At 45.5% G+C, this 15,121-nt stretch overlaps 1 protein-coding gene across 2 annotated transcripts in view; it reads right to left on the bottom strand.

Moving 5' to 3' along the window:
- SPCS2 (signal peptidase complex subunit 2) overlaps positions 1-15,121 on the bottom strand; it is a 38,065-nt gene that overhangs the window by 21,246 nt on the left and 1,698 nt on the right. Inside the window, exon 2 of one of the 2 annotated variants that reach the window (XM_086933816.1) lies at positions 9,645-9,728. In XM_086933816.1, coding sequence (XP_086789942.1) covers positions 9,645-9,728 — 84 coding nt within the window. The remainder of the gene's footprint in view (positions 1-9,644; positions 9,729-15,121) is intronic. The other variant, XM_086933817.1, reaches the window with a different exon arrangement.

Below are 15,121 nucleotides of genomic sequence, written 5' to 3'. Positions count from 1 at the left end.
GTTCAGGGGACATGCAATGTCTAGACCTCTCGCCCAAATGTCTATTGATGGAGAGGTAGACCCTTCCAATATATTGCAACAGCACGTTTAGCAATCAGGGGCACCATGTTTAGAAAGCAATTGTGTCCCCTATTTAATCAATCTCCGTCTTGATATGCAGAAAGGGACAGTTGAAGTTGTGCACCAGGGCATCCATGCAAAGCCCCCCAGCTAATGGTTCAATGGCGAGCGTGAACAGCAAGGGTGATAGAAGGCAACCCTGTTGCATGCCCCTCTGAACAGGGAAGCACTTTAAAGTTCCCAACCAATTCGGACCTTAGCCCACATTCCAGTGTAAAGCTAGTGTGTATAAATATCCTAGGAAAAGGTTGCTAAAACTATCTACCATCAGGAGGGCCAGAAGGCCCTTTAAACAGTCCACTATTGACAAGGTGTTATATAGCCGGAGTAGATCTTCCTGGCATGAATCCACAATGATCCTGGTGGACAAGGGACTTGATCACTGTCAAAGGTATCGGCAGGACCTTTGCAATACCTTTCAACTCAGTATTAATTAGCCAGAAGGGCCAATGTGAGCCACTGAGGTATAGGGGTGTTTGGGGTGATCGGTGAACACCTGGATTAGGGATCATTATACTACTGGCCATTGTAAGGTCATACAGTAATGTTCTGTCCCAAACACCTCGTATACTATTGTATGAATCAGTGGGATGGCTTGTTTGACAGTGTATTTAAAGCATTCAGCCAGTAGGCCACTGGGACTGGGGTCCTCCAACCTATAATTGTGCAAAAGCCTCCACTAGTTCCTACTCTAATCTGTTCATCTAGCTGTAGTAAACTGGAGTTTTGTTTTCCTTCCAACAGGGATATTGAAGATAAGGTCTACCGGTGCCTCTGGAGTAGCACCGTAGACTAGTATAGTTGTGCATAATGAGTTGCACATTCGAGATACACCTGCCAGCCAAGCACTAGTTGTCTCCCCCCCCCCTCCCCCAACTCTTGATCATGCTGATATGTCTGGGGGGACTCTTTATACCTAAATAGCCAATGAAGACCATTTGATGCTTTGTTACTCCACTGATACATTCTACTTCGTGCAGCAAGCCTGGCTCTCCTTGCCTCGTCCAGGAGTAGTGGTCGCAGTTTGGCTCTGTGGTTGGCTATATTGTGTTTGAGTAGAAAGTCTTGGTAAGTATGGGGTTCTGCCTCTAGCGTCTGGAAGGTCTGTTCCAATTGTGTTGCATCTTGCTGTCAACGTTGATTGCAACTTGCAATGTGAAGAATGCTTCTATGGCAAATATGGGCCATGAAAGCATCCCACACTACCACTTAGGAATTCACCAAACCAGCAGTCTTTGCGAAATAGCCTTTAGTTTCTCTTAAAATATGTGCTTTGAACTCTGGGTCAGCGCAGCATCCAACCCTCTCTGGCGCTACTACTGGAATAGTTAAGGATTAGTTTAATATTAAAGACTGCGGCCCAACACCTGCATATGTACAATGTGTCTCAGTTAATCTGAAGGAGCTAACAGCCTAGTTTAGAGTAGACATTACGAGAGCTAGAATAATATGTGAAGCCACGATCAGGAGGATAAAGCTTACGCTTAATATTGCAGAGGCTCATCTTTGCCATAATTTGGGTCGGGTGTGGAGTGCACCATCTTTGGACTAAGATCTAGTCACTGTAGTATCAACCACTCTGGTAAAGTACTTTCTATGATTAACAGTCTTATTAGGGTTGCTTGCTGTGCCATACATGGACAGCCTCACCTTCACTCCACCCCATCGTGATTTCTGGTCATCACTTATGGGGTCTGAATCACCTGTAAATGTAAATGTGGCGTATTTGTATAGCGCGAAGTGACCTGGAGGCATCCCGGCGCTTGTACTCCTACTACAAGGGAACCCCTCCTGGCTTTTCCTTGTGGGGTGTCCACTCCTGGGCATCCCATGGTGAAACCAGGCATCCCTTGTGTATCAGGGGGCCTTTGTGGAGAATAAGCAAGCTATTGCCCAGAGTTGCAGCGTGGGACCCATGCTTAGAATCGGCACTGAGGCGAGAATATCCGGTCAGAGCAATTTAAGCCCGAAACCCGCCGAGGCGTGAATCGAACCCTGGTCCCTGGCCAGCGTTCTGCATCAAGGTCTGCCGCTCTAAGCATTGAGCCACACTTCTCCACCTGTAGGGATGATGTAGTAAACTTTTTCATCTTGGGCCGAGTATGCCCTAGGACTGTTTGGGCTCCTATCATGAGGTCAGGAGAGGAGGCGGTAAGAACGACAAGTGAGTCTGTGGTCTCGCTATGGGAAGATATAACCACACAGGACGGATTCATGTGAGCAATTGAGAGGAGGCTGCTATTACACTCAGCCTAAGGAGCCATAACGACAATACGCCCAGCTGTCTGGCCATAGGGCTTGAAGGACCAGTGCAATATTGGAAATGGGGGCTCGCTATGTGAGGATATAGCCACACAGACCGGATTACGGTGCCAATTGAGGGGCCCCCAATACAACACGCCCAGCAATCTGGGCAGAGGGATTACAAGATCAGTGCAATAAAGTTCATCGTGGCTTTGGTACCCCGCAACTGCGGGATCTTTGCTAAGTCTCTGTAGAAGGAGACGGACACAGGCATGTACATTAGGGCCGCACAGGTAGTTACTATCTTAGTCCTTCCTGTGTGCCTAAAGCACCACAAAGGTGGGCCCAACAGAAGCGCAACAGGAACACACTCGGGCATGAAGCCCACAGTGTACATGGCCCACAGGCACACACCGCAGAAAGAAGAGTCGGAGGGGACACCCCCCACCAAGTCAAAGCTCAACTAGGAGGGGCCCATGATTAGCTCCACAGTCACTCACTCGCCTGCATGCCATTCAGGCTCGAGCTGCCAATCGACCCACTGAGAGGGATCAGTCCAATCCAGCCCTCGGACACCATCAAGCGCTCCGAAGCCACTACAACTCCTGCGGCTCATTTATTTACTTTGGGTGACACTCCTGTCACCTCCAGGCCTGGCTGCCACCCTGCAGTGGCATATGGTAAGTAACCAATGATAGGTACCATCTGAAAACAGTGCCAGTCCCCAGGCACCCAGCAGCCCTAACCTCACTGGGCCACGCAGGGCAAATCATCCAGGGTTGCTTCACTTTGGCGTCATAAGGCTCAACGGCTGGGCATCTTTAGAGGTTAGCCCACTCATCAGTAGTAGGTCGATGCATCGTAGGGACAGTCGCACCTGCCGCTCAGCACTCATCGCTGGTGCCGGAGTGCTAACCAACTTGGTCAGAAGACAATGATGCCGATGGGGGTGATCCCGCCTCCACTCATCCGACCAATATTCACCGTTTCTGCTGTAGACTGCACAGGGTGTGTTTTTCCAGCAGCAAACAGTGCTCTGGAGGAATCAGTTACCAGGAGATCGCAGACATGTTTTTTCTTGGCTCAACATAGGATTATGAAGAATCCGAGAGTACCGGATGGAGTTCTCCAACTATGAGGCTGCCAAGCCGCGGCTCAGCAATATTGAATTTTGCCCAAAATGTTGGTTCTCCCTTAGGTGGCTCTCATTTGAATGGACACAACAACCAACATACTGTGTCATGGCTGACTCCGTGGACTGGTGCCAAGTCTCCCCTAACAGTGGAGGAACTGGGCTGCTTGTCCTTTACCAGGGACACACTGACTGAGAATTTCAAGACTATCTACTGCACTGCAATGCCAAAGAAGTAAGTTAGTGAGGATGCAATCTTCCGGGGATGTCTGACATTTCCAAAGTGCAAAGGTTGATTGAGAATTAATTTATTCTGATGGAAATTAATGTTGTGTGATTTACCATCAGTCGAAAGTAGAATAAATACTGGCTTCTTGGAGCCAATAACTTATATTTTATTTTGACTTCAAGGAAACGCTCCGTGGCACCCGCACAAAGGCATGGTTGCGAGGAACAAGGCACTGTGCTGAAGTTCACTTCATGACTAAGATTAGGCCCAGGACCATGGGGACAAAACTTTGCTAATGTGACCCACCTTGGAAGTAGCTGAAATGCCCAGTGTGGAAAGGGAAAGGCACCTCGTGAGGAAGACAAACAACAAAGTCTGGCAGAATGGAGCCTGTATGGAGAATGTTCCAAGGCAGTAGGAGGACCAAGGACCATGAAGACCCAACATAGATATGCCAGCAGACAGCCAGAAGCAACAAAAGAACTTCTGCAACATCGTGGGTAACAAGAATTCCAAATGCAGTAACCCTGCACCATCACAAACTCTCCCTCTACTATCTCAAATTTTCTGGGACCATGTACCACTAGACTGCCATCCCAAAAGCAACAAGAAGGTGTTTCCTCTTCATCCTAGGTCTTATGTAGGATCCCGTGGCCAAGAAGAGTTGCCCAGTTTACACAACCATGGGAACTGCCTCTGTAGTCCTTACAGTTTCGATGATAGAGCATTATAAATGATAAATTACACCCAAACATTAAATTCCATATCTAACCGGTGAACCAGGAGTTCCAGTGAGAAGCCCAGATTCTGCGAGTGTCCATGCCAACATGAGATTCAACTATAACAGGCTGTGTTAGAGGTAAGATCCAGTGAACGTGGCACCCTTGTCGGCATACAAGGTCAGCTGCATCAGTATTATCAATTAATAAAATAGGGCACTGGTTGATCTCCTCTCCAGAACTGTGTCTGATGATCCAAACAAAGACCTCTGGACAACCAGTGGCGCACTAATTTAGCACAGTGACATCTGGAAACACTGAATCAGTCTCCAAGTTGGGTGGAATGTTGTAATCTTTTTGGGGCTCTGGGTAACATTGGGATCCCTGATTTTTGGGACATTCTGCATGCTAATCTCACTGAACAATTTCTCCTTGCACCCAGGCCACTGAAGGATGATGCAAAAGGCAGGCATTTTGAGGTATTGCTACTTTGTAACATTGGTACCATTCTGTATGGCACCTTTGCTAACGAATACAAGATAATCCCCTCCGCCCGCAGGTATTTCCCAAACCTTTCACAAATAGGGTGAAATAAGCAGACTAGATGCATGAATGTGTACTATGGCACTATATTGAGCAAATGCTAAAGTTATGTTCGTGGACATATTGCCCTCCTCTGACCTGAAAGCGAAAATACTTTTTTCCCTATGGAGCGTCTCATCTTAACTGTCAGTTTTCCAATGTGTTGAGAAAATAAAATGTAACTAACCACGGCCTTCAGAGCAGTTGAATGATCACTTTCAATTAGCCTCCAGGCAGATAGACAGCAGAAATAAAGTACGCTTTTTCTCCCCTCTGAAGGCCATGGTTAATTTACTTATTGCCCGAAGAAGGAACATCATTTGTTTAAGGCGCTTCACGATACGCATCACATACAACAAGATTACGGTCAGGTTTACTCACACATGTTAAGGAACATGGTAGCTCTTTCATTTGGGATTTTTACCCATCTGTTATTAGGTTGCTATCTTATAGGTGTCCTAGACACCATCCTGAGGATGACCTCTGCGCAGTTTGACGCGAAGGTCAAAGCGCACTGCCCCTTCTCCGCTCTGATTGGACCGTTATACAATTGTATCGGAGCATAATAAGATCTAGGCCCGTTCCAGTGTCAGACAGATATTTTTTATATTTCTATTGAATTATTTTTTTCACACCTCGCCACACTATGCTCTGCGCATTTCACTTTACCCTGCACTACAGCACCTTGTTTCCTCAGAGATTTTTAGTTAACAATACATTTAATGTGTGGGGCCCAGGGTTGGATCTCTAGGTATAAACAGAGGAGCGGGTTGGGTGTAGCAATGGGGGACTGGCTAGAGGGCAAGGGAGCAACAGAGGTGCTTAAAGGTGAGCAAGAGAAGGTCCTAAACAATTAAGTAAAGAACCAGGGAGGGGTGGGGCAAGCAATTGATGAGGTTGAAGGTGGAGAGGGGCGATTAGGAAGTAACAGCACATTGGGGGGGGGTGGGGGGGGGGGGGGGACATCACACGTCGGAGCAAGCAAGTAAATACATGCACTCCAATGGAGAATGAAAAAAAAGGCTATGCTCCAGGGGAAAGACAAACAAAATGAACATCAAAAACAAGCATTGGAAATGCAATAGGTCTCGGATTTATTTTAAGTTAGAGCAAATGGCATTGTAAATGGCAATGTCTTTTCGCCATGTGTTATTGAGTGTATGCATGTGGTGTGTAGTGGAATTATGTGGGCTGGATTGGAATTGTAGCAATGGTGGCATGCTGGGCTTTAGATGACTGTTTAAATGTAAAGTGCGCAATACTGCGATTGCTACAATACTCAATTGTGGATGCATTAACAATTGATGTGTGTACTGATGGCTGGTGGTGTGTGTGCCTGTAGAAATTGTGCACTGATGGCTGGTGGTGTGTGCGCCTGGTGGAAGTGTGCACTTACGGCTGGTGCAGTGTGCCTGGTGAAAGCGTGCACTTACGGCTGGTGCAGTGTGCCTGGTGAAAGCGTGCACTGACGGCTGGTGCAGTGTGCCTGGTGAAAGCGTGTACTGACGGCTGGTGGTGTGTGTATGCCTGGTGAAAGCGTGCATTGATGGTTGCTGGTGTGTGTGTGCCTGATGAAAGCGTGCAGTAATGGCTGGTGGTGTGTGTGTGCCTGGTGAAAGCATGCAGTAATGGCTGGTGGTGTGTGTGTACCTGGTGAAAGCATGCTCGCCCTGCATACTCACACACTCTGCTCGCCCTGCATGCTCACACACTCTGCTCGCCCTGCATGCTCACACACTCTGCTCGCCCTGCATGCTCACACACTCTGCTCGCCCTGCATGCTCACACACTCTGCTCGCCCTGCATGCTCACACACTCTGCTCGCCCTGCATGCTCACACACTCTGCTCGCCCTGCATGCTCACACACTCTGCTCGCCCTGCATGCTCACACACTCTGCTCGCCCTGCATGCTCACACACTCTGCTCGCCCTGCATGCTCACACACTCTGCTCGCCCTGCATGCTCACACACTCTGCTCGCCCTGCATGCTCACACACTCTGCTCGCCCTGCATGCTCACACACTCTGCTCGCCCTGCATGCTCACACACTCTGCTCGCCCTGCATGCTCACACTCTGCTCGCCCTGCATACTCACACTCTGCTCGCCCTGCATACTCACACTCTGCTCGCCCTGCATACTCACACTCTGCTGGCTATGGACACCCACATACTGATCACCATGAATACTCACATACTGATCACCCTGCATACTCAAACAATGAAGGATGACCAGCGCAAACATGTCCAAGCATACTGGAGTAATGTGGAGCACCTGAATCCGCTGATTGAACTGAAGGCCGAGAAATGTGTCGGAACTCCCCTTCTTGTAAACCCTATTAGCTGAAAAGCAGTACTGCAGGCCATGCCAATCTGCACCCTCCTCATTTGCAGCAGAACAGCAGCAGCAGGTGAGGAGAGCAGCTGCAGAGACCCGTCTCACCTTCTGTAGGTAGGTATAAGCGCATCACATGCCACCACCCCTGATACATACAAGCAGGACACACAGCAAACACTTGCGTGAGAAGCAGATCCATTAAGTAGTGTGCCTCTAGCTGACCACGCCCAACCTCATTTCACCCCACAGCAGACAAAATTGTTTCTTACACTTGCAATGGGTGGGGCCTCCTGTGAAAACAAAGGGGGTGAAATAGAACTGCACAATTTTCCAGAAAATCCCCTTATGACTGTACGCTTGGTAACTGCTGTTACCACAAGACACAATGTTATGAGTGCAAATGTGCTGTAGACGTGCGCTTTTTAAATGCTTCCTAGCACAGCAGCCCTGGTTGGGTGCCCGGTCGGATTGTCTACAGCAGCTTCTAAAGCTGAAAATGGTGAGGCCGAACTCGTGTATTCTGCGCGGCGGCGGGAGCAGAGTGCACGCGGATAAAGCAGTGCGCGAGGCATGAATAGCAGGGTCTCATGGGATAGCGAGCCCCGCGATTGTGCGCCGACATGCTCCCTCCTTAGAGATGGCATATGGGGGGTTCGGTCCCAGCGCGGAGTCATGTTACCAGGGGAGGGGGCTCCTTTCATCCCCGCACACATTCCCCTCGTGATGTCACCCCGCTATTCTAGAGTGTGGGAGAAAAGATTAGCATTCACTGGGAGCATTTGGAAGAGATGGCAGAGTGAGCAGAAGGCGGGGGGGAACGTGGTTAGGCAACAGCTCCCCTGACACAAAGGCCACCGAGGGGCCATTTTCTAACCTAGACCCCGCGTGACGTATGGCCCCGCGATTCCTGGCAGGAGCCTCGGCGGACCAGTGAAGGTACGGAGATTGAAGCTGACAAGACTTGTGCATCTTGGAAAGGGCTGCGACATGCTGTAGCAAAGAACAGAGGCTCCCTCCCTCAAGGCGGCTGAGAAACAAGACCGGAAGGGGGCGAGAGCAGAGCGACGCGGGTACTGACAGCAGCAAAAAGCCCGCGAGTGGTGCACGCGCGCCACTGCGAGCATATGTTTTAAAATTACCGCAGCTGTCAAGCCACGATAATTCAAAACATATGGCCTCTGGTGCGCGTAACAGACACCAATAGGCCATAGGCGGAGCTACGCGACCGCCTATGGCCTATTGCGTGTTCTGTTTAAAAACAGCACGCACGCGAAGGCCTATGAAAATGGACCTTGGAAATCCACACGCACGAGCTATGTGGAATTTTAAGGTCCATTTCAAAGCGCCTGGAATAGGACTCTCGCTGCGAGACACTGCATGCGCAGTGTACGCAGAGCCCGAGCCCTAAAGAAACACTGGATAAAAAGCAAGCATTTAAGAGCGACAACAAGGGTAAGCAATGGTTTGGGCCAAAGCAGATTGTAAGTTGTTGTTATAAGCCACAATAGGAGCAAGTCTGCTAGACAGCAAAATAATATTTTTTCGAAGAAACCGAAGCTTATTAACAGAAATCAGTGTCCACAACTCACATACTGTTTCCAGGAGATAGTGCATTGTCATGAGCAGAATTACCTGCCCTCCTTGATAACATTTTTTCAAGATTGCTTTAACTATCCTTAACGTGAGAGCACTGCCAAATACATTCAGCAAGGTCAACTCTCATTTTACCCTTTCACACTATCGCTCTTCAATATTCAGTTTGCCACATAAAATGTTTCAACGTCTCCAACATTTAACTTGTGAGTAAAATGCAATGGTATCCAATTTGTGGGTGAGGAATTACAGAATACCAAGTCATTTAAGTACAGCATAGTGACCCTTGGACACACATTGCTGCCTTTTTATCCCCTAGATCGCAATCCTGCGATTTGCAGTTCCCTCATTATATTCCTTTGATAAGCAAACATCTAAAACCAAAGAATCTTCAGTAAAACATGAGCACTCGTGGCTCACAAGGGTTCATTACACATTAAATATAGGATCACAGCTTGGCTGCTATGTGACACAATGCGTTATGCTGAGCAACTGTAAGCTGGAGGGAAGTTGTGCAGCGGAGTGACAACACAAACTGTACATCCGCAGAGCTCACAACTTTAATCTACAGCGACATTAATCCACCCCTTCCGATTCCATTTAAGAGTATTATTTTCAATTATAAAAATGGAGATAAACATTCCCATCAGGGCCACTCTCATATCCTTATTAGCCTTTTCAGGCATTACCTTTTTGGCAGAATCATCCAGGGAGTTCTTCACAGCAGATCCGTCCCACTTGTCAATTTTCACCGGTTTGTCATCGATCTTCCACTGGAACACGAGAGGAGAGTGAAAGATTTTGATTGCAAAACACATGGTGCATTAGGGTTGAGGGAGGAGACAAAATAGCTGCCAAACTACCCGTCTTTCAAGGGTGATTTATCACATTTGCCATTTTCCTTTTTTGACATTTCACAACAGAGTAACGAAACAGGCCTTGACATCAACCTGTCCGGCAGATTCTGTCTATGACTAGCATACAAAAGAAAACATACTGCACTACCCAACTGTACGAAAACTTAGCTTCTTTGCATGGAACCTTCCGTCCAAAGCCTGTATGCTAGGCAACAACGGTTCAACTACATTGCAAAAGATGAAAATTTGTGGTCGTAGGTGGAGGGCAGCTACAGATTTCAAAATGTATACACGTGGGGTTAAAGGAGGAGTCCAGTAAAACTGTTATTAGCCATTGGAACCAAGACTGAGGAATAGAGAATTTCCTGTAATGATACTAGATTGCTCATTTATACGCTGCTATATATGTGTTTTGTTTATAGAAATCGCCTTAAAATAAATTGGGAGAAAAAAAAACAACAACAAAAGAAGAAGAGTCAGAGAATCTGGAAGACATTTGCAAACAATCAAAAGAACAGATAGTGCAACTTTGTTATGTAAGAATAGTATACCAATCTCAAATTGGGGCATCAATCTAGTATATACCCTTTTTAACCCCTTCGCTGCTCATGACGAGCTCAGCTCGTCATGAGGCACGGTTGAGCTGTGCTTATGACGAGCTGAGCTCGTCATGAACAATGGGGTTCACTAAGGATCAGCACAGGAGTGGAAAACCATTAGCAGCCAAGGTGTTAATCAGGTGTGTATATCAATATTAAGTGTCACCCCTTGGTCTAGATCAATATTAAAAAACAGAAAGGCACCAGCACCACATCAAACTCAGTTATTGTCAGGTCCACTAACATTATGTGAAAATGGAGCTCCCACTGAGCCACTGGAAGCTGCTGGTGGGTGCTGTGGAAGTGACTTAGAACACAAGCCACATTCTGTGGTTAAGCTAGCTAAGCTGTATCCCTAGGTTCCGGGCAGAGGCTTAGGGTGTCGAAAGGAAAAGCAATGGGAGAGGTTAGGAAAGTGGGAGTGATGGAGTCTGAGAAGTAAACCACTTCTCTTGGGGAGGAACTCTGCATGAGGGAACAGAGTGCTATCCAGTGCAATGGTTGAGGTAATTTTATAATTGTGTTTGGACATGGCATGTGAACGGGTTCAAACCTGATGTACACAATTACCATAGGGGCAGCAGGAGAGCAAGAGGAGATCATATTCCAAAAGAAAATAACATACCAGACCCAAGACAAAACGTTGAGGCCTGCCAACTGGTAGATGTGTGGGAGAGAGAAACACTGACAAAGAGGATGTGGTGTAACGGTGAGAGCTGCCGACTTTGGCGGTGGGGAACCAGGTTTGAGTCCCGGGTCAGTTCAACATCCTGTGATTCTGGGCAAACCACAATATCCCCATTCCTAACCCCTCTCCTCTGAAAAAATGAACGAGTGTCTTTGAGTAATGTAACTGGAGCTCACGTAAAGCACTCCAATACCTTCAGGTTAAGTTCCCGATAAATAAACCTGCCCCAAAAAAATAAATTAAAAAAAAGCGGACGACGAGAGTGGGTAAAATTAATTTTAAAGTCGATTTTAAAAGCGTACAGAGATCCACTGCATCAAACATTGCTATGAGAATATAGAAGTACTGGTCATGTGTAAAAGAGAGGGAATTAAAAACAAGGGCAAGAAGACATTGAATACCAGAAGTCAAACATATCCTGGGCCTTGATCTTAAGACGTCTGCAACAACAGTAAATGAAATATACAGCACCACAAAAAAGACCCAACCATAATGACACAACATGATCCATCCATACCGATGGATTCAGAAATGTATGAGGTCATTACACGCATCAATAACCAGCCCTTCATTAAAGGTTAAATTAATCATTGTGGCCACTTCAAAGAGGGTCATTATCACCAGTACTCTGCCCTTTCTTCACCAGGAACTAGACACATTGCAAAGATCCACCGGATATACAAGAAATCCTTAAATTGTTGTTTCACAATATTCAAAGTTAACCGTAACAACTGAAACCTCTGAATCCTGTTATTGCTCAGGATACAGAAGACACACCTTAGAAGTGGCTGATGTGGGCAAGAACATCCACCCACTTATACGTAGAGATAACTTTTGGCACTATAGATCAAGGAACATAGCTTCAAAACGTTTCTGATGTAGCAGAAGTCAAATTCCTTCCTAGTTGATTCAACTGGCATCAGGGTCTTAAATTATGCCTTTTTCTGGCAAACACCCACCAGTTCTTAATCATACTCAGACAAAAATGTCAATAGAGAAGCGCAACATTCAGCTTTGCTCCCATGCTAAGCAGCCATTTTAAAATTACACTATTAGTAGGGAGACCATGCTCTGTATAGACATGCTAGTTCTGGAACACACTCCTGAAGAAAATGGATGATTGGTAATCATCTAGAATTTAGACAGACAATACAAACCTTGACGTTTACTACAACATAATTTAAAAACAAGAAACAAGCAAAGCCACTGTATTGCCATACAAGCAGGTCTGTCCTCCACAGGATAAGGTAAGGCCACAAGCTTCCTAAAACTCATGTAGGCTTTAAAGGCAGGCTGAAACAGGTTGGCTTTAAAAAGGGTTTTTGAGACCTTGATACTCAACAATAAACCCGTACTCTGTTTTTAGTTATGTCTAGGGTACCCACCTATTAAAGGACATTTCCTCAGGTATACCTGGAGACATTGTTATCTCTTATCTTCTGGACCCCTGCCACAAATACAGCTATGATTTATATAAAAACTGCCACTTTTTTTGGTTGAATCCGCCCTAGTTGTAGCAGGGCGTCGATAAGAGCCGATGATGAAACATGCCACTATTAAGTGGGTGAGGGGTCGACTCCAAAATCTTTGATTTCCCCCCTGTCTATTCTGGAAGTTAATTCTGGCACCATATTTGTGATTGTATTTGGGAGATTGCAACTAGGACCACTTTTCTCTTGCTCTTTCCTTTTAAATAAAAAGTCTTTACATAAAGACACATTTTCATGAGGCGTTTCAGCCAGGAAACCAATCTTTTACATCAAGATGTTTTCCTTGATTACAGTGCATTAACAAACAAGAGTCATCACAGGCTGTCAGAAATGTTATATGACCACAGCAGAACTAACGACCTATTGTTTATGGGAAGGATTACAGCTGGTAAAGATATCCATTAGAGCCCGGATCCAATACTCCAGCTCTGAGGGTGTCAAAAAAGGTCATAATCTAGTGTAAGAGAAAATAACAAGCGTGAACGTGCACTTTGCAATTGGAGTGTAGGAAGCATATCATTCCTTCACCTTGGAGTCCTTCACATGTGATGCAACACAATAGTTTGGCTGTTTTTTAATGCCATGACATGTTTGGGAACTAAACGTTGTCAGGTGCCTTTTCTTTTACATACACACTGTGCTCAACGACTGAAGAACATACATGACATATTTGAGTACACTTTATCAGAAGCAGTTTGTAAATAACACGTTTTCAATTTTTTATATTTATTAGAGCAGAGAGGGTGACCTCGTCTTCATGAATGCCACAAACCTCTTCAGAAGGTTGTATAGATAAAAAAAATGTTGAGTTCCGCTAGTGGGACCCTCGCACCTACATTATTTAAAGAGTGGCATAATTGAAAATTCCGAAAACATTTTTTTTCTTTTTTTAATAAAAGCCCTCATAAGTTCTCTATTAATCCATTGGCATTAGTAACTGGTGGCTAGATGCTCTGGTTCAGTGGATGGAGCATGCCACCTACCAGGTGGGTGAGGGCCTTACCCATTGTATTCCTTCTCATACACAATAGGCAGTCAGTTCTGTTCATATGATTATCCATGGACGATGTACTGGCTATGCCTTCAAAGCCTCCTGACTCGGTTGTGTTTAATATAAGAAATTGTAAGCAACTTTATTTTCAAACAACCTGACGTATAATCAATCTTGAGTTAACACTTAATGCTGTGACAGGATGATGAGAAAGGTGGGTAAGGCACTGACAGACCGTATTCCATAGAGCAGGCTTCTGCCACTGATCAGTCCCCTTGACTCAGCAAAGACATGAGGCAGGGCTGTAGGCACCAGTTAATGGTGGCCGTTGGTAACTTATGCATGGGGCTTGCTAAATCTGGCCTGCCCTCCCAAAGAATAGAGGGTCCCTATGTAATGTGTGCCCAAGAAGATGTAACAGAGGACAAGACAGCTTGGGAAGATGACAAAAAACCCTTTCACCTCCAGGTTCTTCGATCTGCCTTCTGAAAGACCAAATGGGTTAGGTTAATTAGCATGTAAGCAGGCTGCCGGGGTGTCAGAGGTATCGTTTCAAGACACTCAACAGAGTGTTACCATTATCACATTAAACAACTACCCTAGAAACAAATGTGTTTCCCTTTCAAACACAATCCAACAAAGCTCATCTTCCCTTGGTTTTAAAATCCTGCCAATGTGTCATTTTAAAACACCTAACTAAATATGTGTAAAAGATAGAAGTGATTTCACCATAGGGAAACTGGGATTTTAAAAGTTTCTTTAATAACCATGTGTAATAATACCTAACTTTTTTGGCGTTGCTCTCACTCAAGAATGTGCTCCAGTGCCCTGACCGAATATTAACACAATCCGAAACCTCAGATTCTTGGACGGAAATCCACAGGTATTTAACAATGGTGCATCTTTAACTTTCATACATGCATGCATTTAACATATCAATAATATTAATTTGATAAGATGTCCATGTAGAAATAACATAAGGGTCCACACCTAGGTAAAGCAATCTTTTCATTTGTCACTCTGTGTGAATGTACGTAAGGTATTAAAGAATATTTACAAATGCACACTTTTTTCAATGTGAGCTTTTGAATCGTTTGAGCCTCACTGCTGCTTTACTGAGACACCAAGTCAATAGATATGAATGTAGCGTTTGTAGATGAACAGGTATATTGAATAAAGGCTGGGGAGCCGACTGGAACACATAATTTGTGGACTCCATGCACTCGTTTTATTTTTGGCTATCATGGTGCAAACCAGGAAGGATATAATGGAATAATATAGATGTTTCCATTTTCAATAAACATTACCCATAACTGGATTAGCTGAATTGGCCAAACTCTACATTTCCACAATGACAACATATTCCACTATGTTTCTCGGATTAAAATTACATCTTGTATCCTATGCTTATAGTATGCATATTTAGCAAAGTTTCTATGTCTGCTTTGACTAGAACGCAGACCCATTCAACTGCCACGGCTGTGACATGTCCTCCTCAGATGAAGCAACCTCATTGCATAACACCAGCGAAATTTAGACCC

The sequence above is a fragment of the Lissotriton vulgaris genome, chromosome 8 (genome assembly GCF_964263255.1).
Source record: "Lissotriton vulgaris chromosome 8, aLisVul1.2, whole genome shotgun sequence".
Lineage (NCBI taxonomy): Eukaryota > Metazoa > Chordata > Amphibia > Caudata > Salamandridae > Lissotriton > Lissotriton vulgaris.
This window is presented reverse-complemented; position numbering and strand designations above follow the sequence as displayed.